Raw genomic sequence first — 23180 nt, forward strand, 5'->3', positions numbered from 1 at the left:
AGAATCAACCTGGCTTTGGCATATAAGAGCCTGATTTTTGGACATAAGCCGCAACTCCTCCAATTCAGATTTTTCATTCGAAGATAGACCTGCACCTCCATGAGTTTGTTGTTGAATTTGGAGTTGTTGTCTTGGTGCATATTGCGGTTGTTGAAAACCAGGATGATTGAATTACTTTGCTGCATACCGCTGATAAGGCTATTGCATCGCATTCTGATTTTTACTCCAGTTGCAGTTAGGATAATTCCAGTTGTCAGGATGATAAGTGTCTGGCATTGGTTGCTGCGATCTCTGAAAGTTACTAACAAACCGAGCTGATTTACAAGATATAGCGCATTGCTCCGTCGTACGTCAACCGCCAAAAAGCTCACAAACACTTGTCCTCTGATGAACTCCATAGTTAGCCATAAAATCGATCTTCATAGACAATGCCTTTAGTTGAGCAGTGATAGTCGTAGCTGTATCCACTTTAAGAACTCCTGCTACCTCACCTTGTGGAAAAATCTGGATTGGATACTGATATTCATTAACAGCCATCAGTTCAATTAGACCATAAGCTTCCTCATAGCTCTTTGCCCGTAATGCTCCACCTGATGCTGCATCAAGCATGGGTCTAGACTGTGCTCCCAAACCATTGTAAAAATAATTGATGATCATCCAATTAGGCATGCCATGATGAGGACACTTCCTAAGAGTCTCCTTGTAGTGCTCCCAAGCTTCACATAAAGTTTCTCCCGATTGCTGTGTAAATTGAGTAAAAGCATTCGTGAGTGCGGCTGTCTTCTCTATAGGGAAAAATCTAGTAAGAAGCTTCGGAGCAAGATCCTCCCAAGTAGTGATGGAACCAGCTGGTAGAGAGTGTAACCAGCTCCTAGCTTTATCCCTTAGAGAGAATGGAAAAAGTCAGAGTTTCATGGCATCTTCGGAAATATTGTTGAACTTGAAAGTGTCACAGATCTCGATGAAATACCTAATGTGCATATTAGGATCTTCCATTGGAGCACCCCCAAACTGCACTGAATTCTGTACCATCTGAACTATGTCAGGCTTGAACTCAAAGGTATTAGCTGCGATAGCTGGCCTAAAAATGCTAGATTGAATGTCATTGATCTTTGGTTGAGAAAAATCCTTCAACGCTTTCAGATTTGCTGTTGGTTCTCCCTTTGCAATAAAAACTAGAGTACCTGAAACATAAACAAGTAACCGTGAAAGTAAAAGAATCTGAGTCAGTGAACTTTAATGATGTCAAGCACATAAACTAAAAATTAACACCGACTCCCCGGCAGCGGCGCCAAAAACTTGTTAGGATGAAAATACGCGCTAAAATTATACGCAAGTATACGTGTTCGCAAGTAATATAGAATTCTTTCTAGTTCGTTCCCACAGAGACTGATTTAGGTTAAATTCAATTAATGCACTTATGCAACAATGGCATGGCTATCATTCAATGCTAAGACAAATAGCAAATTGGGTTTTTATTAAACTAAGAGATTATACTAAATAACATTAACTACAAGAATTTAGGTTGAATTACTTATATGAGACAAACATGGGATTCTAATTTCAAAACTAGTCTATTCAAAGTCATTGTTCTTAACCTTAGCATGCAATGATGATGACAACTAATCAGATAACACGAAACTAGTAAATGCCAACTTTCGTTGTACGCATACCCTACTACCAGACATCCACAAAGAGATAGAAGCTGAATAGACACCAATTATATTGAGACCCTATATGTCTATAGAATTTGACAATATAAAGATTTAATGCGCAAGTTATCTATCGTGATTACATAGGACAAGTAAGATGGTTAAAATTACCTACGAATTATGCATAACAAATACATGAACCTATGCTAACATGGCAAGTTCTAAACCTCTATATTCACTGTCACTTCAATAGAGATTAACACACTATCTTATATGTTAGCTACACACATAAAACGAATAAGCACAATTAATACTAGGATATCAATCAATCACCGCATACCAAGATATCAAAATAATTAACTATATAAATCCATAAGTAAATGCGTTAGAACCCCACGATAACGATTAGTTCATGATCGAACTCATCGACACCATGGGTTCCAATGAAAACATGATAAAAACAATATAAGAGTATTAGGGTTCAAAGACAAATCGAAAAGAAGCATCCAAAGTATTAACTATATTGAAAAAAACCAAAGTCTTCTTCTCCGTAGGCGTCTCGTGCTCTCTAAGTCTTCTTATTGCTCTCCATGGTCTCTTTGTTGTCAAAAGTGTCTTATTTAGGGAATATATAGGCTTCAGGATCGAACTGGGCTTCAAAATCTCCAAAACGGACTCGAAACAGGATTCTGGAAAAATCACCCCACGCGGCCGCCCCCGAATCAGCGCTGGCGCGGGCATCACCTGCTTCTCTGGCGCAGCCGCCCCGCCTTGCGCGCGGGCGCGCCGTGCTATTGTAGTTGGAATTCTGAATTTTCTTCTTTTTGCTGTAACTTTTGCTCCACTCGTCAGAATTTGATGAAGAAGCAGTCCACGCGAAGCTCTCGAGATCCTCTACAATTTGGTAATGGCTTTAAGTTCAGATTCTTGGCTATTTTTAACATATATTCAATAAAAGTTCCATTCTTTCTTCAACTAGTGCCTGAGATGCAAAAAATACAAAAACACATCAAAATACCAATAACTTGAGTCCAAAACACCAACTTAAACTTGTAATGAAACGTTTCAAGTAGATATAAAATCCACTTATCACTTTTCTCTCCAGAATATCTTGGTCTTCATCAGCAACAGTTGTGACTTGTGAAGAGTTTTTCATTTTTAAAGTCACCGTCAAATCTTCTACTCTTCCTTCATTCCTCTTACTTTCTATACCTTGTCTAGATTGAAATATAGTGATTACTTTTGATGAACCACTAACTTCAACTAGCTCTTCACCTTTTCTCCTTTTACTATCATTTTGTCCCCCTTATTACCTCCATCAAGATTTTTATCATCAGTACCTGTCAATATCAGCTGCATGCATTTACATTTAACAATTTTCTCCCCTTTTTTGGCATCATCACCAAGCATTAAAGAAAGAATCAGCTCCATTGAATTCTTTACTTCTGTAAGTTGAGCAGACATTTGAGCTTGTTTAACTTCCAATCTAGCTTGACTGGCTTCAATTTCAGTTTTCCTGACAACTATTGGTGAAATTTGTTTCTGAATTTCCTGATGAGTAGTCAGCTTTGAAGCAATCAATGATTCTTTAATCTGATTGATTTGAGTAGTAGTTGCTTCATGAGCTGTGTGTAAGGATATGCTAACTTAAGTTGATGCTTTCAGATGATTCAACATATCAGTATTTGTAATCTTTTGTTCTACTGTTTCCAGATGTGCAACAGCTTGTGTTCTTGAAATAGGATATGTATCATCTTTCCGATGATCATTCCAGAGATTATCAAAATAATCATTTTATTTCGTAGCATCTAACTCTTTCAGTTTCTGTTGTCTCACATGCATAGGCATATCTTCAGGGAAGAAAAGATCATTCTCAGGATCTATAATAGCATTAGAAACATTAGCTTCTTCACCATCAATAGATTCTTCAACATCAACCGGATTTTGCACTAATTGCTGAACTTCATCACCAGCTTCAACATATAGAATAGAATTAGAAATTTGTACAAAATATGATCCAGTAGCTTCAGAAGCTTCCACACCTTCAGCAGTTAACTCCACATCTTCAAGTATTGTAGATAAATGAATTGGAGCTTCAAGATTAACTTCCCGGACTTCAGTTCCTGTAGAATGTTGTGGTGATTCTAAAATGGATGAAACTTTATGAATGGACTGTTGTGCTACTACATCTTTAGCAACAACAGGGATTTCCTCAGGTGATGGAAAAGTAGAGTAAATGGACTGTTTTTCAACAAAAACAGGGATTGTCTCATATGGAGGAATAGTAGAATGTATGGACTGCAAGAAAGTACCAGTAATTAGACTTGTAGGGAGATTAATAGCCCTTGGTACATCAGAGTTTTCTTGATGTTCAAAAGACTGTTGTTCAACATCTGTTTCTTTAGAACTCTGAGCACCTGCAAACATATAACAAATAAAACTTAATCTCTCTATTCTTTTAAAGTAGTCTCACTACTCCTCACACCACACATCTCATGACTTTTAATAGTCAGAGTTTCCTCACAGGGATTACTAAATCCTATCTCTCATCTACCTCTTCTTTTTCCAAGAAGGATCCTGTCTCTCTTAAACTCTGTTTTCCCTCAATCTTTTCACACATCTCACAGAAAAAGGCTTAGAAAGATTGTCCTATAGAAATAAGATGTGGCTAGAGAAGGGTAATCCGTGGTCATACAACTAGAGGTAGTCTTTAAATAAGGTCTAGGAGTAATCATGCCAACAAGATTTATATCATGAAAAATATAATAAATGCTGAAAGAACTAGATCAGTATTTAGAATAAATGTTGATAAAGTAATAACATTATTTATGAAGGGTTTTTAGCACATAAACGCAACGAAAACGTAAATTTAAATCTTAAATCGAACTCAAAATATTTCATTCTCCTATACAACCTCATACCACTACACCATAATGTCACATGTATTTTTTTATCATACACATAATATGTAAGTGTGCTAAATAAATATTTTATTTAACTTTAAAGATAGTTACTTGAATTCCGTTAAAAAAAATAGCTACTTGAATATTTATACGGTTAATTTTAAAAAATTAAATTCCAGATATAAAATTAGACATAGTACATATATTATATTAGTTATTAATCTTTTTTTAGTTTGAAAATGTATCTCATATATTTTTAACATATTTATTATTATAAAAAGTAATTAAAATGTACATATATAATTTTTAAAGAAAATATTGAAAATAGAATCGCTTATATATAAATAATCTATAATTGTATTACATATTTAAATGAGTTCGAATTATAATAAGTCAAAATATTTTATTTTATTTCGAATTTGAAATCAGAACTTAACTCATTCTTCAAAAAATACCCGAAATTTGACTACATGACCCGACCGAAAAATATGGTCACATTCTACGTTTAGTAAATTTAAATTACAAGTTCGGAGAGAATATCTTACCAATAATGTGAAATTTTTTAATATTTTATATCAATATAAATTAATGTGTTTGACGAGTTTATAAGATCAAGTCAAAACGCAGTTTTTAATTTCCATGGCGCGATTGTGATTTTAAATTTCTGAAATGAGGTTCAAACTGCACCGCAATATTTAATATATTATATATATAATATATACTTATATTTCATGATTCCATTTATTAAGTTTGATTTCATTTAACGTACTGGTAGTGCTTGCTGTTTCTGCAAGATTAATTGTTGCGTAGTGATCATCCTGTTTGTATTTCTTCACAGACAATAAGACACAAGTTACAAAGCCAGCTATTTAATAGTGAACTCATTTAATTGTCGAGCCAAATTTCTATGTTAAACTTTACAGGGTGAAAATCCCTAATTTGTATTTTTGAAGAATATTGGCGACTTTGTTATATTATTCGGAAATTTAATTAAATTTAAGTTTTATATTTATTTAATTTTTTTGAACTTGTAAAATATAAATCGCAGTGAACCGAACCACACCGCACCGCATGGTTTATACGGTTTTTTAGGGTAAGCGGTGTGGGTGCGATTTGGAAATTTGATCAAACTGCATGTACGGTCTGATTTGATTTGCGGTTTGAAGAAAAAAAAATTTGCAACGTCCCACAGCGCTCACCCCTAACACCCGACAATTTATTAGGGTTGTAGTTGCTCTTACATACTTATCTCATTTCATACTTGTTTCAATTCATTTCTATCTCATTTAGTTTTTATTGAACCTTGTTAATGGCTTCAATCTTGAAAACCTACAAAAGTTTATGGCTTAACTGTATTGTTAAAACGTCAATACACAACAGCGTGTCAAGAATGTATAGTAAAAATGCTACGGGACAAAAACCAATAACAAGACGATTGGTTATAGAGAGAATACAAGGACAAGATTATCCGATAAAAGATTTGATACCTGTCGCTGAAGAAGTACTTAAAGCTAGGGCACATCTCATTAAAGGCGTCTCAACTCTTCTTCAAACTGTTCCTGTTTGGTCTTGCATGTACGTTCCTATCTCCAATCTACTGAATTTAGGTGTTATGGCTAACTCATACCGATTTTATATGTTACCGAATAATTATCAAACTGTCTGAGACCTTAGTTATCCGACTATTTATTTTGCTTCGAGTGCTCGTGTCGGATACTGACACTCAGACATTGGCATGGGACATTGGCATGGATACTTGGACACTTATTTTAGGCCAAAAACATGTAAATTTTTCGGAATATTACCAAGTCCGGCACTTAATACGAACCCGTGTCCGATACCCATACCCGAGTCCGGGTAACATAGGTCGAGACTGCTGACTTAAAAATGGCTGCAGTTCGTTACACCATGTGTATGTTTGTTTGATTGTGTGCATGGTTAATGTTGGTTGTTTATTTCTTAACAGGCATTGTCAAGAAGTACATATTGGTGAGCAAGGACATTTGATTAAGACTTGTTGTGGTTTTAGACGCCGTGCTATGGGAAGTCGACATGAATGGGTTAGAGCGGACGGCTTGAATGATATTATTGTTCCTGTGAAAGCATCTCAAATTCAGAACACGTTCAAAAATGTGACTGAGCATCGAAAGAGGATCGGTATCAGTTTCGACACTGTTCCTGCAGTGGTTGAATTGTGCTTAGCGGCGGGGGCTTATCAACGCAATGAAGGTTTAGTTTTGAGCCACCTGAATTTCGATCAGTATGTGCATAAAGCTATTGGAGGTGGATCTTTGTGTCCATTTGTTGGAAATGCAATTTGTTCAGTAGAGGATCAGAAGGTTGTAGCACAAGGAACATTAGGCGCATGGGAGAGTGTTAGGTCTGGAGTTGAGAAGCTATTGTCGGCTTATCCTGTAAAGGTCTATAAACATTATTCAGGAGATCCTTTGGGGCCATGTGGTCGCAGAGCACGAGCTTGTGATGTGTTTAAAATTCAGAGCTGGCAGTGGTGTCCAGTTTGGGTAGATGCAAAAGTCGATGATTTGATTCCTCCAAAGGTTGTGTGGTTTCAGCGACCTCAAGATCCGCCTCTCCTTAATGCACGCAGAGAATTATATGGTCATGCCCCAGCTGTGGTTGATCTGTGCACAAAAGCTGGTGCTATTCCCCCATCTAAATACTTGCCTATGATGAAACTGCGAGACTTTTCAGCACCATCACCAAAACCGGCTTTAGTGGAAGATTGAGGCTCATTTGGATCAGATATTTAGGTATGCTTGTAATTTCTTACACGAACATTTTAGAGATCTTTTGTTTTAAAATTCTTATTTATTGCATGTTCCATTTACAAAGTAGCCTTGACATTGTAGATTTACTCATTCTCGTGCAACCGTAAGCTAAGTTTAAATTGAACCTCTCTTCTTTCACTAACAAGAGGCTAAGGGTTAAAGTCTCTGGCATGTGTGTGTGAGTTACAGGGAGTGCATTTAATACTAGGAAAATTATTGAAGTCAGAGGTTTTAGTTATTCTAACAGAGTACACTGACACACCACTCTGAATCATACCGGGGAATAAGTCATCTGTACTGTACTTGAATATGCTGATTCTGTTTCCAATCCAGATGTTGTCTCTCTTTTGATTTTTGAAGAAAATAAATACTGGTCATGTACTAAAGTATATACCAGAGTATCTGATAAACAAAGCACTTGGTTCCATTAGTATCAAATAATATGCTACTAAATCTCCCTGGATATCTGTCTCTACTTTACATAGTGCCTCTTCATTATGTGATATGGTCACTCAGAACTGTCAACACATAATATAAAATGCAATGACTAAATTGTCAAATTATTAATCTTTAAGTCCATACTAAGAAAAACATACAAGAATGCTATTGTCTATCTCTCCAAGTCATTGTTAACAAATTAACCCTCTCTTTACTCCAAGGAACTTTATTTTTAAGAAGATGAATTTTAGCCTCGTGATTTTTTTATCGTGAAATTTAGGGATAAGTCTAGGGATGCTAATGCTAAACTTTCCAAGTGAGCTGAATAATTTCATGACCCTGCGTTATGCTTACCAGATGATCAATTTTTGATTGTAGTGTGTTTGGATAACTAGTCTGTACTTGAGGCTGAACAAACTCAGCAAACGTGTTTCACATGACACATGAAAATCCATGATGTGCTTCAAAAGCATTACGCAATCAACATAAACTGTACAAAACTTTACTTTGCAAGGCAAAAGTAGCGATATTAGTAGCCCTACCAAGAAATGAAATCTTACTCAGAAGAAAAAGGCTGAAGCAGACTAGGGGAAATGGCTTACCTAAGTGAAATAAGAATGACTTTAGTCTAATAAACTATTCACTTGGTGCTCTATGACAGATCTAATACTTAATTAACATAATGAAAATAATAGTTGATTAATTTATTGATTATATGGGCAAGTGCTGCGTCCAGGCGGCGAAATCAGGATTCTTTTGAATGCTTGATAATTTGGGAAGTTATAACTATTGTGCAAACACTGCCGAAACCAGGATTACAAAACAGTCGGGACTGAAACACTAGGCACTAAGTAAAGACTAGGGAGTAGGGACGAAGTAAAGACGGAGAAGTAATTCTTGAAAATAATAAGTATGAGAAATGAGAGAGTTTAAACAAATTACATCTGTGAATTATAATAATGGAAGAGTTTAATAATGCATGGCAAATGTAGAATGTAACACTTAAAAAGTATGGTCTGTGCCTGTCATCTGATGTGGACTAACAGTGAAGGTACCAATGGCATATGCCTTAGAAGATGCCTCCTTTTCTCCCCATCTCATTCTTTTCCAGCTTCCTTTTTCTTCAAAAACTGGCTACGCATGTCATTACCTCCCTATATAACTACTTAAACATCCGAGCTTCATACCACCTCTTCAAGACTTCCAATGTGACATAGGGGGTTTTCGCTTGTCGGATACTCCTGAAGGGAGCGACAGGCAGTGGTGTCTGTCAATCAAGCATTTCCCCTGATGAGGAAGGCTTGATCCTGTGACAGGGCAACTTCTATCCTTTGGCATTTTTCGATTCCTTCGAGTTCTTTAGAAGAATGATGGAGTCACTCAAGGGCAAGTCAGACTATATATGTAGTACTATATGTATGTGTGGTTTGTGAACTTGAAGTTCTGTTCAGTTTCTGTGTTCTGGTGGTGTTACAATTTCTGGCAGAGTTTATTTATATTAAGAGTTCTGGGTAGTATGAATAAATAAAATGCTGATTTCAATAAGCATTTCTTTTCTGGTATGGTTGCATCTGTAATGTACATGTAATTTCAATTTTGGCTTAGAATCAACTTGGCTAAAAATCTAAGTTGATTAGGGGCGTTTAGCCAATAAAAAAGAAATATTTATATCTAACTTTTTAGTTGCTAAGGGAATTTGACGATTGGAGATACTCTTATCATCTCAAAATACTAAATTCAGTTTAAAGTAACACTCGAATTTAAGTAGGAAATGCAGTAAATTGATTCGGACACCTATTAACAAAAAAATATGCCCCGCAACCGCAACTTTGTTCTAGGCATCTTATTACTTTTCGGTTTCAAGACTCAAAAGTCGACACTTTTACACTACTTCAACATAAATTCATTCTCTATTCGAAATTATACATATCTTAGCGTGACAATTATCTAACATCAATATTTTAAGGCAACAAGAATAATTTTCTACCAGCAAGATATATTACATTCTTCAGAAGAACTGCAATGATCTTCTCCTCTTACTTGCAATCTTGCATATACTTAAAGGACCGCCCATGTTTTAATTCTTAATCCCTACGCCACCTCGAAACTTAGCCATAAAACACTGACTAATTAACAATTCATACATAAACCATGCACTCCAAATTTTCTGCAGTTCTCTGGCTCTCAGCCTTTGGTATTGCTCTTCTATCCACTGGTAACTTCCAGTTCACTTTGCTCGAGAGATTTAAGCAATATGGTTACGTAAGCTATATCTTTTCGCCCTTAATGCCACTGATCATTAATCCTAGAAGCCATGACGAGAGGAGGCCGGATGCACTCACATGTGATGAATCGAAATGGAAGTCTAGGCTGATTTCAGAATACGACGTTAAGCTAGTTTTGACAGTGGATTTAAAGGGAAATTGCGCGAATTTTAGTAGCGTACAGGAGGCTGTTGATGCTGTTCCTGATTCTAGCAACACAAGGACACTCATCTTGATCAATTCAGGCACATACAGGTTTCCATTTGTACACACCTGTTTTCGTTTATGCAATGTAATACAGACTAAGTTATTTTATTTCGGGATAAAATATTTAATGAATTGATGGACTATATATGGTGTAGTGAAAAAGTAATGGTGAATTCCAGCAAGTTAAATTTGATGATCCAAGGACAGGGTTACCTTAACACAGCCATTGCTTGGAACGATACAGCGAATTCCACAGGAAGTACTGCAAACAGCTCCTCGGTTTCAATCTTTGCTGATAACTTCATTGCTTACAATATCAGCTTTAAGGTACCACCTTCATGCATCCAGTGCATATACCCTGGACTAGTTACATATCTTTTGCTGGTTTAATTCTAAATTTGTCGGTTTTAAATATAATTTAATTAATTCTGGAGAAGAATACAGCTCCTCCGCCAAATCCAGGTGAAGTTGGAGCACAGGCAGTGGCACTAAGAATTGGAGGAGATCAAGCAGCATTTTACGGCTGTGGCTTCTACGGAGCACAGGACACCCTAAATGATGATCGGGGCAGGCATTACTTTAAAGAATGTTTCATTCAGGGATCGATAGATTTCATTTTTGGAAATGCTAGATCCCTTTATGCGGTATAAGTTAGATTTAGCCTTATAAGTTTGCAGAGACATGTGTTTGAAATTAATCTGTGAGCTTAATATCAGGATTGCACTATAAATTCAATAGCAAAAGAAGTGAGTGGTGGAACAAGTGGATCGGTAACAGCACAGGCAAGGAATTCAGAGGATGAGAAGACGGGGTTTTCTTTTGTGGATTGCACCATTGGTGGGAGCGGCAGTGTGTGGCTTGGGCGAGCCTGGGGGAGTTATGCAACCGTCGTGTTTTCTAAAACATACATGTCCTCAGTTGTCTCTCCTGATGGCTGGAATGATTGGCGGGATAGTTCTAGAGATCAGTATGCATAATCAGTCACCGTATTCATTTGCATTATGTATCATCAGATAAAACGCTGGTAGGTCTAATGCACATTTATATGTGTTCTGCAGGACTGTGTCGTTTGGGGAGTACGAGTGCCATGGACCAGGAGCAAATTCAGAAACACGGGTGACATATGGAAGGCAGTTGAAGCAATCTGAAGCAACCAATTACATGGAGTTTTCATACATTGATGGTAATCAATGGCTTCTTTCGCCTTCCAAAATGTTTAACTGGTCATCTATGTATTTCTAGAAATAAACCATCCTCTCGATAAAGATACAAACACAGAAACAAACGCATTGATATGCACATATTTAACCTTGTTGTATACTACATAACACTAGCTAGACAATAAAACAAATTTTTAATGTGTATAAATAGACAGAAAGTTGTAAGATGCTTTCACAGTTTGGTAATTAGTTTGTCATGTTACTGCATTAGACCTTTTCCTGGGATGTTTTTTTAGCCTGTTCTTGTTTTTCCACAAGTTGCATGATGACGTCCTGGATCAACTCTGTGATGTTTGAATGGGAAGATCCGCCTTCCTCAACAGCCTTGTTTGCCAGTTCTCCAAGCGCCCTTGCTCTTCGTTTCATCTCCCCTGCCTTTTCTCCATTCCTTAGCTCTACAATAGCCTCCTTCACTCGCTCCCTCTTCACGAACCCATCTTTTGAACTAAGTCTAGCCTCGACAAAAATGCTTACACCAATCCCTAGTATATCTGTCACAAGTTTTTCATTCACAAACTGTTCCTGAAACATAGGCCAAGTGATCATTGGCACACCCCCGCAGATACCTTCTATCGTTGAGTTCCAACCACAATGAGTTAAGAATCCCCCTATAGAAGGATGAGATAGTATAATTAGTTGCGGTGCCCAGCCTTTAATAACTAGCCCTCTACCTTCTACCCTCTTTTCAAATTTGGTAACCTCCAACCATCTTCCTATCTTGGCCGAATGAGAAGTATTTCTGATCACCCAAATAAAAGGTTCATTCGAGGATTCCAATCCTAAACCAATTTCTGCTAATTGAGATGTCTGAATACAACTCATGCTCCCAAAACAAGCATAAGTAACAGACCCTGGCTTCATTGAATCAAGCCAATTTAAACAATGGCTAGCATCAATCGACGCCTTTTCACCTCTATCGATCTTGTTCAGAATCCCCTTGTGACACAACGAAACTGGACCAATGCCCCAAGCCTTGTAATGTACCTTGTACTGTCCAATATACCATGGCTCCATCTCCTCAAAATTGTTTACCAACATCCCGCGAATAGGATAAGATTTCTGTGCAGTGTTTTGAGTCTCAGCAACGTTACAATCTCTCCCGAATAATGGTGATTGGTACCCTTTTAACTCAACTCTGTGAGGGATACCAGGCACCAAAAACGAGTCTGTATACGGGTTTTTATTCTCATGCAGCTTGTTCTTGACAATACTTCCCGAACAAATCAAACTAAAGCATGCTCTTGCACTGAAAACATAAAAAGGAATCTTGAGTTTCCATGCAATCTCATTACAAAATTCATCTGTACCACTTGAGATAATGCAGCTAGGCGGTGGCACCAGCTCTTGCATCAATTTTTCTAGCACTTGTCTCATCATATCATTCGGTCTTTGAGAAACAAGCGTTTCCGCGACTCTACCATCAGGAGGATCAAGAGATAGTAGTCGGATATTAACATTGGAAGCAATGTTGGCGAGGTCAATGGATGATTTGTAGCGGACAAAATTGCCATGATTAGTGATTATGGTTACATTAACTCCGCGGTTAGCAAGTATTATGCCTAGTTCTGTCAATGGGGTACTCATGCTTGGACAGTATAGAGGGATCAAGATGAAGTGAAGCTGCATTGGCTCTATAAGCGAAGCCATAGCAAATTTTAATAGCATATAACAGCTTAGTGTTGATGCATTGAGTTTGTTTATATATGCAAGCGCATAAAACAGAGAAGGTTTAGGAGATTTGTATTGCTAGGTTTCTTCTCTAGTTGGAAGTTTTATTAATTAGGCCTTGGGGCTAGGATGGTAAAAATCAAATTGAAATTCAAATTCCAATACGAATATTATAAATTCGAATCAAAATCTTAATATTCAAATCCATCAAATTTTGGAGGGATCGGAATTTTTTTAGGGAGTATCAAAAATTAAAAATAATGTTAATATAATAATTAAATACTACTTTACAGTGGATAACATAAATTATATTTATACAAAACTAAAATTAAAATCATAAAAAAATCAGTAAAAATCATTTGTCAAATTCTAATTTATTTAGCTCGTGAGATACTTTGAGGGTGAATTCAATTGGGATTTTAAAGAAATTTTTGGATTTTGAAAATCCTAAGGTATTCAATTTGTATTCTAAAAATTTTTTTAAAATCGGATGGTATTCATTAGGGAGTGAAAAAAATCTTTTAAGATAGGTGGTATTCAAAAAATCATGAATTTTTTTATATTTATAAACTTGTAGATTTTGATAGATTTGCTAGTGTATTTTATGTTTTCAGAAATTTTAGCAAAATTTAAGAGATTTTGATAAATTTGTAGAAATCACTGCTCAAATAAGTAAGATTTTAGGGGATTTATTTAACAATTCAAATTTCCGCCTACAATTAAAATCAGCCAAAATCAACAAATATTCAAATCAATAAATTATTATAATTCCTCTAAATTGAATACACCTTAGTAAAAAATCTAAAATATATCAATAAAATAAAACATCATATATATATATATAATGTAACGCAAGAAAAGTTAGATCTTAAATATATTAATTACTAAACAAAAATTTAATATTAATGAAACATATTTGTCATCCATCAATTTATGTTTTATGATTTTACTGCAAATTTTATTATTAACAAAATATATTTATCTGTCATCCATCAATTTATGTTTTATGATTTTTCTATAAATTTAAGTCAGGATTAGTCAACTAATTTATTAGAAAGGTTTGAACTTTCATTAGTATTATACTATATATATATATTAGATAAATATAAACTAATTAATATGCATTTATAAAAAAACAGAAAAAAGCTGGAAAAAAATTTCACTTGAGGCAGAAAATTTCCTGCCACCACTATTTTTCTGCTATGGCTTGAACCAGCAGTGTCATGTTAACATGAGAAGAACCATCTTTCTCCATTGCCTTTCTGGCCATTGTACCTAGCTTTCTAGCTTTCATTCTTCTATCTTCTGTTTCCTCATCTTCATTCATAAATTTTTTTATTACACTTGTAATATCTTCTTTTTTTGCTACCACTCCAACTTTCTCTTCCTCTCCAAACACAACAGGAAGCTCCACACCAACCTTCACTCCAATCTTCAGAATTTTCACTACCATTTCCTCATTCACAAACTGCTCAGCAAAAAAAGGCCAAGTCAGCAGTTGAACTCCAGCACAGATGCCTTCGAGTGTCGAGTTCCAACCACAATGTGTTAAGAATCCTCCTATGGCTTGGTGTGACAGGATCAGTACTTGTGGTGCCCAGCCCTTGATTATTAGTCCTTTTCCTTTGATCCTTTCTTCATATCCTTCTTCTAGTAACCATTTGTCGAACTCTTCAGTCTGGTATCGTATGCACCAAATGAAGGGTCTGTTTGATTCTAGTAGTCCTAGTCCAAGCTCTATTAACTGAGAAGTTGATAGCCTTGATAAGCTTCCCAAACAAACATAAACCACAGAGCAAGGCTTTTGCATGCCAAGCCAATTTAAGCAATCATGTTCATTTATAGAAGCCTTGTTACCTCTCTCAACCTTGTCCAAGGTGTCTTTGTTGTAGAGTGAAACAGGGCCAATGCACCAGACTTTCGTGCCCATGACCCTTGCATACTCTTTCACATACCATGGCTCTAATTCCTCAAATGTATTTGCCACAACTCCGTCTGCTTCCTTTTCAGATTGAACAAGTTCCCCATAAAATTCTTTCATTAGCGGAGACACTCGAGGATTTAACATGGTAGAAACCTTAGTCCCTGTTAGTTCAATGTTATCAGGTAGGCCAGGCACAACAAACTTTTCTGAATCTGAGGCAACTTCATCAAGAATATTGGAACCAAATATAGTATATGATAATAAGATAGAAAAGCAACATGGACCATGAAAAACAAGTCTTGGTATGTGACACTTGTGAGCAATCTTGGTAGTCCATGGAAAACATTTATCAGAAATTAGGCAATTTGCTGGTGGTTGTAAATCTCTTAATAAAGATTCAAATGGTTCTTGTAGCATACTAATTGCTGCAAAAAAATGATTAGAAAGTAACGGAGTTGACAACATGTCAAAGTTTTCACACCCTTTTGGCAATCCAACTTCTTCACTTGGGAAAAAGAGTTCAGATACGCGGATGTCATGACCAGCATGATTTGAGCGAGCAACAATTGCCTTAAACCGGATTGCATTAGCTGGTGTAGTGATGATGGTGACAATAGCTCTACGTTGCGCCAATAATCTTGCAATATCCACCATGGGGATGATATGACCTTGGGCCATCAGAGGAAACAAGACAAAATGAAGATCCTTAGCTAGATCAGCCATGACAATTACAAGCAAATTTTAACTTAATTTGCTGGTTTTCTAGTTTGTGAAAGAAACAATTTGAAGCAATAAGTCTCCATAATGTTGCTTACATTGCTACTTGTTTTGAAGTGGAAAAAGAGGCAAGTCATAGAACTTTGGAGGGGTAGACAAAATTATACTAGTGATGTTATTATGGCCACACAACTGGGAATAGGATGAGATGTTAATGTTGTGGTATTTGGACTTTTCAGGATATTGAGGTAAATGATTAAACATAGTCTCCACCTATATGCACTTATATTGGAAATCAGAAACAGGCTTGGTAAAATCAGATTTTTACTTTGATAACTGAAACTAAATCACTGATACTTATATCTGATTACAGTTTTATAACTTTCTTAATGTATCACATCAAGCTTATACCATTCCCCGGGGCAGCTTTCTGCTTCGACTCAAACTCCTGTCTGCAATAGTTGCACCACCAGCTTCTAATTAGTAAACTGTTCATGGACAAACGACATGCTATAAAGGCTTCCCGCTGACACTCCTTCAAGAGTTCAATTCGAGCTGCAGTGAGTTGGGAACCCTCAAATCAAAGAATGTGATAATTTTAGTAATTGAGGTGCGCATTCTTTGCAAAAGCCTCCCCTTTTCTCTTCTTGTGATTTTTCTCCTCCCTATTACCCATATAAAGGGCTTGTTTTTGGCTTCAAAGCCTAATTTAATTTCAAAGAGTCTGGTTCTCACAAATCAAGCCACTTGAAGCACAATATTTTTCTCTTTGGAGAAGCCACAGAGTTGCATCATTCACATTCAGCATTGTCCAAGTACAACTTACTGTAAGATGTAATCGGGCCAATGCACCAAACTTTAACACCTTTGATTCTTTTATACTCATTCACATACTTAGACTCCAATTCTTCATAAGTATCCACTATAATCTCATCAGCTATTGACTCCACCTCAGTCATCTTCCTCCACACATCATGTGAATCGCCTTAAAAGCCTCGAGTAACTGTGCTTTCGCCAACTTATGCTGGTGAAGCTGACAAACAAGCTCCTTACCATCAAACTACAGAGAATAAACTATTGAGAATAAACAAGGTCGAACTGCTTGTAAAATTTGAATATGCTGAGTGCATGAAAATAAAAAGCATTCCTTACCATCAAAGAAAAGCCTGGGAATCTTCATCTTTCCTGCAGTCTCAAGACTCTCAACTGTCCCTGCAAGATTCTTGCCAGAAATTAGACATTTACTGGCATTAACATGCATGGTAAAAAAAATCATCAATCAGTGCCGATAAATTCCTTGTAAAAAATAAATAAAATCACATTGAAGTAGAGAGATTCCCCCCCCCCCTACGGATTCAAGACTTACCTTTCCGGGATCTTATATTCTAACAGAAATTTGATTTTCTTCTCCTCATTAATCTTGTGATGTCCTTCTCAAGTGTTGTCCGATTCTTATGGACTATTTGCAAGTGGAGTTGTTGTGATGAATAACCAATTATTTCCCACCTAACCCATTGACTAATAGCTGAAAATAGCTGTAGATGCATCAAATTGGTTATTAAAATTTGTTTTGTGAAATCACCTGGCGACTGGCGTTGATAATTTGGCAAGTAAAAATGTTGAAATTTATGTGAATGCAAGGGTAAGCAGTAAACTTTTTTATTGGTGAATAGTAAACTAAATACACACTTGTGTTGTGATCTGTGGAACATTATTAAGAACTGTAAAAATAACACAACTTAGATTGGTACATATGTCATTGTCATTACAAGTTGGTTTGTTCCATGATATCTTGGATCAATGCAGTAATGTTCAAGAAAGAAGATCCTCCATCATTTGTGGCTTTTATTGCTAACTGCCTAAGCTCTGCAGCTCTTTTTATTTTCTCTTCATCATTCATCAGGTTCTCTATAGCCTCCTTCACTTGCAAACTGCTAACAAACACTTTGTCCTCATCTTCTAGTTCCATCTTCACTGCAATCTCAGCCCCAACTCTAACACCAATTTTGAGCACATTGACCACAAGTTTTTCGTTGTAAAACTGTTCTGCAAACATGGGCCAAGTTATCATAGGCACCCCTGCACAAATTGCTTCCAGTGTTGAATTCCATCCGCAATGCGTTATAAATCCTCCAACTGAAGGATGGGATAATATCACAATTTGAGGCGCCCATCCTCGGATGATTAGGCCTCTTCTCTTGACTCTTTCCTCGAATTTTTCATCTTCTAACCATTTCTCTACTTGGTTAGAAACATCCTTTCTTCTTATAATCCAGATAAACGGACGATTTGAGGCTTCTAATCCCAATCCAGTTTCAATAACTTGAGCTGATGGTATCCGACCAATGCTCCCAAAACAAGCATAAATAACAGATTTTGGTGCCATTGAATCAAGCCATTTCAAGCACACATTTCCATCAATCGACCCTTTTTTACCACCTCTGTCCATCTTATCCGACATATCTTGATTGCACAACGACACTGGACCGATACACCAAATCTTCTTCCCCATATTCTTCAATGCTTCCACATACTTAGGCTCCATATCTTCAAAACTATTCACAACAATCCCTCTTGTTAAACGCTCAGCCTCCGCCATTTGTTCAATAACCTTCCTAATATCCACCCCTCCTTTCTTCGAATCCCTTCGTGGCATCTGTGATCTTGTTATCACAATCTTATCAGGCATATTTTGAACCTCAAAAGGTTCTGAATCCGACATAACAGTCTGGCCAACATTCATACGTCCAACATTATACGATATCAACATAGAAAAACAACAAATAGTCTGAAATGCATACCTAGGAATCCCTAAACTACATGCAACATTACCGGTCCAAGGCAGAGCATTCGAAGAAATAATAGCATTAGGCCGTATCTGAAAATTCGACAGTAACTCTAAAATCGGTTCTTGTAACATTTCACAGCCAGCAAAAAGTTGTGTGGCCATATCAGGTGAAGGCAGAGTGTCCATGTTCTCGCAACCTTCCGGGAGGCCTACGTGTGTCGACGGAAAGGGTACCGTGACTAAATTAATTTTGGCATGGCTAGAAAATGTTGCATGATCAATTATGGACTGAATTGAGCTGGAGTTAACAGGCGTGGAGACAATAGTTATGATCAGGTCACGTTGAGATAGGATTTTAGCAAAGTCTAGTATTGGAATAATATGGCTCTGGGCTAAGAATGGTATCAAGATTATGTGTAGCTGTTGACTTTTGGAAGCCATGGATAACAGAAAGCAGCAAATCTTGAGAAAACAGAGGATGAGAGAGAAATGAAGTGTACAATTTATTAAGGTTTTAAATGGAAAATGGTGTTAATTAAGTAGATTTAAAATTCTTAAACAAAAATGATTGTGCATCCTTTTTAGTCCTCTATGTACGCTCACACAAATAACGGGGGAGTATATTACGACAAATGCAGGGGTTAGTTTCACGACTTCAATTGGCATCTCTTTTTGTTCAATAGACCTTTTTGTGCGCCTCCGGAACTAGGGATGACAATTTGTACCGAAACGATGGATACCCGATCCGTATCGATCCGATCGGTTTTTACCGAACCCGAATATTTCGGGTTTGGGTTCGGGTTCGGGTTTGATTTTTAAACCCGAACCATTTTCGGGTCGGATTTGGTTTTAAGGCATACCGTTTCGAACACGACCCGAAAACCCGAAACTTGTTCCGTTCCGACCCGAACACGAACCCGATCCGAAACCGGTGTTAATATATAAATAATATTTTATATTTTATAAGTAATAATATAATATATAACTAATATTAGTATTAAAAAAACATACTTTTTACAAACTATTGCATTAAAATTGTTTAAATATGTTTTTAGCAGTATTTTCACTACAAGTATACTAAAGGTCAAAGATTGTTGCATTATTTCAGCAACAATTTTATTCATAGAGGTATATTATCCATTGTCTTCTCAAAACCCTCTAACTTAATCCCAAAAATTTCAAAATCGTAATATTTATGAGCAATTTGCTCAAACCAGATCCTAATAATTTTTCACTAGAGTTTGTGCAAATTAAGGTACAATTTGATAGTGATCTACAAACCCGAATCTGAACCGAACCTGAACCGAAATCGGGTTCGGGTTTAGTGGTTCGAGTTTTGTCGGGTTCGGGTTCGGGTTCGGATTCGGGTTTGGCAAAAATAATCGTGCTCGGGTTTGGTTTTTGCTAAACCCGTTTCGACCGACCCGATTGCCATCCCTATCCGTAGTTGAACAAGATCAGGAAAAGAAAATTGGATACAAAAACTAGTTATAAAATAATGTGAGAGGAATGATATATCATGTTATACTATTTTAATTGATCAGTTTTATATGAACGCTTGAGTCCATCTTATGAATTGTATGATGACTAGAGCTGGAATTCGAGTCGGGCGGCTCACGAGCTCGTCCGGCGGCTCGCGAGCTCGTCCGGCTCGAACTCGTTTAAGTGGGCTTAATTTGGCTCGTTAACTAAACAAACTATTCGGGTAAAGGTTCTGTCTTGTTTAATTAACTGACTCAACTCGTGAAAATAAACTAAACGAATTCGGTTAGAGGTTTATACTCAATTAAGTGTAAAATTGAACGAGAAGACTCACCCGACTCGTGAAAACCGGCTTGTTTGCTCGACTCGTGAAATTAAAAGAGTCGAGTTCGAGTAGATATTTAGGCTCAATTAGTTAAACGAGTTAGCTCGACTCGACTCGATTAACTCGGCTCGACTCAATGAAACTCAACTCGTTTGGTCTGAATTACAACCCTAACGAGGACCTATCAGAATATGCTATGTGACACACTTTTTAACTATTCTGGGATCTAATTTTGGGTACGTAGCATTTCTCCAAAAATAATATTATTAGAAAAATATTTCCAAAAACAATGTTATTTCTGCTGATGTTTGACTTAATTTGATTTTCTTTCTGATTTTTCTGTATTTGTTTGACATTCAGGAAAACTGTATACTTTTCAACAAATGTTTTTTTTAAGAAATGTGATGATTTTTAAAAATTATATGGGTCCAAAAAAATCCTAGAGACATAATTAATATTGTATTAATTAAAGCAAGTATGGGCCAAAAATTAAGCCCAATTAATAAGGCCTGAAATCCAAATTATTTATTGATATCGTAATTAATCTGAAAGGGCTAATTAATTAAGGATATGATCTTACGAAGAGAGCTCCAGCAATTTTGGGTAATGGGTCGGGTTCGTATCGGGTCGACTGTACCCGGTCTAATTTTTAAGTCTAGCCGAAACCGACACGACCCAAAGCTAACTCGTTTAACTAATTGAGCCTAAATATCTACTCGAACTCGACTCGATTAACTCGGCTCGACTCAATGAAACTCAACTCGTTTGGTCTGAATTACAACCCTAACGAGGACCTATCAGAATATGCTATGTGACACACTTTTTAACTATTCTGGGATCTAATTTTGGGTACGTAGCATTTCTCCAAAAATAATATTATTAGAAAAATATTTCCAAAAACAATGTTATTTGTGCTGATGTTTGACTTAATTTGATTTTCTTTCTGATTTTTCTGTATTTGTTTGACATTCAGGAAAACTGTATACTTTTCAACAAATGTTTTTTTAAGAAATGTGATGATTTTTAAAAATTATATGGGTCCAAAAAAATCCTAGAGACATAATTAATATTGTATTAATTAAAGCAAGTATGGGCCAAAAATTAAGCCCAATTAATAAGGCCTGAAATCCAAATTATTTATTGATATCGTAATTAATCTGAAAGGGCTAATTAATTAAGGATATGATCTTACGAAGAGAGCTCCAGCAATTTTGGGTAATGGGTCGGGTTCGTATCGGGTCGACTGTACCCGGTCTAATTTTTAAGTCTAGCCGAAACCGACACGACCCAAAATGAGTTGAAATAATTAAACCCGAACCCGACCTGGTCTGACACGAATTACAAACGGGTTGCTTTAACACGATCCGAGCTAGAGTGAACAAGCAAATTATTCTCAAATTACAAGCAAATAGAAATCCATGACAAAAAAGCAACTAAAAATCAATTTCAGTATCTCTACGATCACTCTTAAAAAATGAAAGAAGATTGAAGTAAAAAATTTAAACTGACGCATATACATACATACGTTCATATTATATAAATAACAACCAGATCTCCAATCTATCATTAGTTTAATAACAATTTCATGACTGGCTGGATATGTCTTTAAATTGATAGAAACTAAGTAAAACATACTCGATAGAGAGAGAACTAGAGAAGACACGAGTCAGGAACTCACAAAAAAAGAGATAGAAAAGTAGTATATATGAGAAGATGAGTAGTGGACAAAAAAGGATATGTCCGCCGATGAGGCCCAACCACAAAGGTCCAAGGATCGTTCGCGGCTTCAAAACTTCACGGATAAGGCATCTCCCTGGCCAAGAATAACCCTCCGCTACCAGCTGTTTCTCTAGTCCGTGGACGCAAGTATAGGCGTGGTTCACTTCAAATATTGGACGCATCATTGTCCCCCGATAAGGAGCCCCTACCAGATTACAGGACAAATGATCTCAAACTTTTGGGTGCAAAGTGCAGGATATTCTAAAGTCTCCCAATGAGGACACCCATTGACTACAGAGACAGAGCTCCCAAAGCACACACCAGAATTTACCCCACATCCCCAATGAGGACACTCATTGACTACAGGGGGAAGCCTTCCGTCCAGGTATACCCCTGGAGGTCTCTGACCACGGACACCACCTTCTTGTTGATGCAATACAAGAAGGAGTTCTTCAATAGAATACATGAAGCAAATATGTTAGTAATAATTATCTCCATCTTCCTCGAATCCTCCAAAGAACCTGTTCAAGTATTCATGTTGAAGTTCTTTCCCAGATATATTACTTACATAGGGCGCTCCCTAAAATCTATCATAAGTGAGGAGCTAACACATCCTTCCTCATCCTTTTCTTCATAACCGGACGCGCCTTCTTCTCATATTAAGGATGCGCCCTCATTTATCACAAACTTGATCAACCTCCATAATCATAGAGTGCGCCTCCCCTGATTTATAGGGCACGCCCTTTTCTCTCTCAGGATGGAAACTTCCTTTATCTTCTCCCAGATTTCAGGCATTCATCTCTTAATTTTGATTATTCTATCTAATTTTATCCTTAACAAAGTTTATACCAATTTTTGGGCATAACATGTTGAAATGAACCTTTTGAATTTAATATATTTCAAGTCAATAATTTTAATTTATTATTTTATTATTATTTTAATATATTTTTGGTTCACAGATTTATTTTGGTATTAAACAATTACATTTAAATGCTTAAATATAAATTAAAATAGTAGTTAAAAAGTTGATTTTCATACCGTTCTCTCATACCTACCCCTAACATTGATATGAAACGAGAAATGA

At 36.5% G+C, this 23180-nt stretch overlaps 3 protein-coding genes and 1 non-coding gene across 4 annotated transcripts; 3 read left to right on the top strand and 1 right to left on the bottom strand.

Annotated features, from left to right (window-relative positions):
- Positions 1-667: 667 nt before the first annotated feature.
- Positions 668-774, top strand: LOC141715278 (small nucleolar RNA R71). Its single transcript, XR_012572045.1, has one exon. It is a non-coding gene; the product is annotated as a small nucleolar RNA R71 (small nucleolar RNA).
- A 5171-nt stretch (positions 775-5945) lies between these two features.
- LOC141715163 (APO protein 4, mitochondrial-like) lies at positions 5946-7302 on the top strand. Its single transcript, XM_074518642.1, has 2 exons — positions 5946-6130; positions 6522-7302. The coding sequence occupies exons 1-2, from the start codon at positions 5946-5948 to the stop codon at positions 7300-7302; spliced, it is 966 nt and encodes a 321-aa protein (XP_074374743.1).
- A 2479-nt stretch (positions 7303-9781) lies between these two features.
- Positions 9782-11651, top strand: LOC141713563 (putative pectinesterase 15). Its single transcript, XM_074517034.1, has 5 exons — positions 9782-10301; positions 10409-10580; positions 10691-10897; positions 10970-11220; positions 11312-11651. The coding sequence occupies exons 1-5, from the start codon at positions 9934-9936 to the stop codon at positions 11493-11495; spliced, it is 1182 nt and encodes a 393-aa protein (XP_074373135.1). The 5' UTR covers positions 9782-9933; the 3' UTR covers positions 11496-11651.
- Positions 11549-19175, bottom strand: LOC141715164 (uncharacterized). The gene is made up of 5 exons (XM_074518643.1): positions 17551-19175; positions 16754-16842; positions 14332-15804; positions 13460-13463; positions 11549-13219 (listed from the first exon to the last, which is right to left on the bottom strand). The coding sequence occupies exons 1-5, from the start codon at positions 19009-19011 to the stop codon at positions 11681-11683; spliced, it is 4566 nt and encodes a 1521-aa protein (XP_074374744.1). The 5' UTR covers positions 19012-19175; the 3' UTR covers positions 11549-11680.
- Positions 19176-23180: the final 4005 nt, after the last annotated feature.

This window comes from Apium graveolens, chromosome 3 (assembly GCF_009905375.1).
Source record: "Apium graveolens cultivar Ventura chromosome 3, ASM990537v1, whole genome shotgun sequence".
NCBI classification, from domain to species: domain Eukaryota; kingdom Viridiplantae; phylum Streptophyta; class Magnoliopsida; order Apiales; family Apiaceae; genus Apium; species Apium graveolens.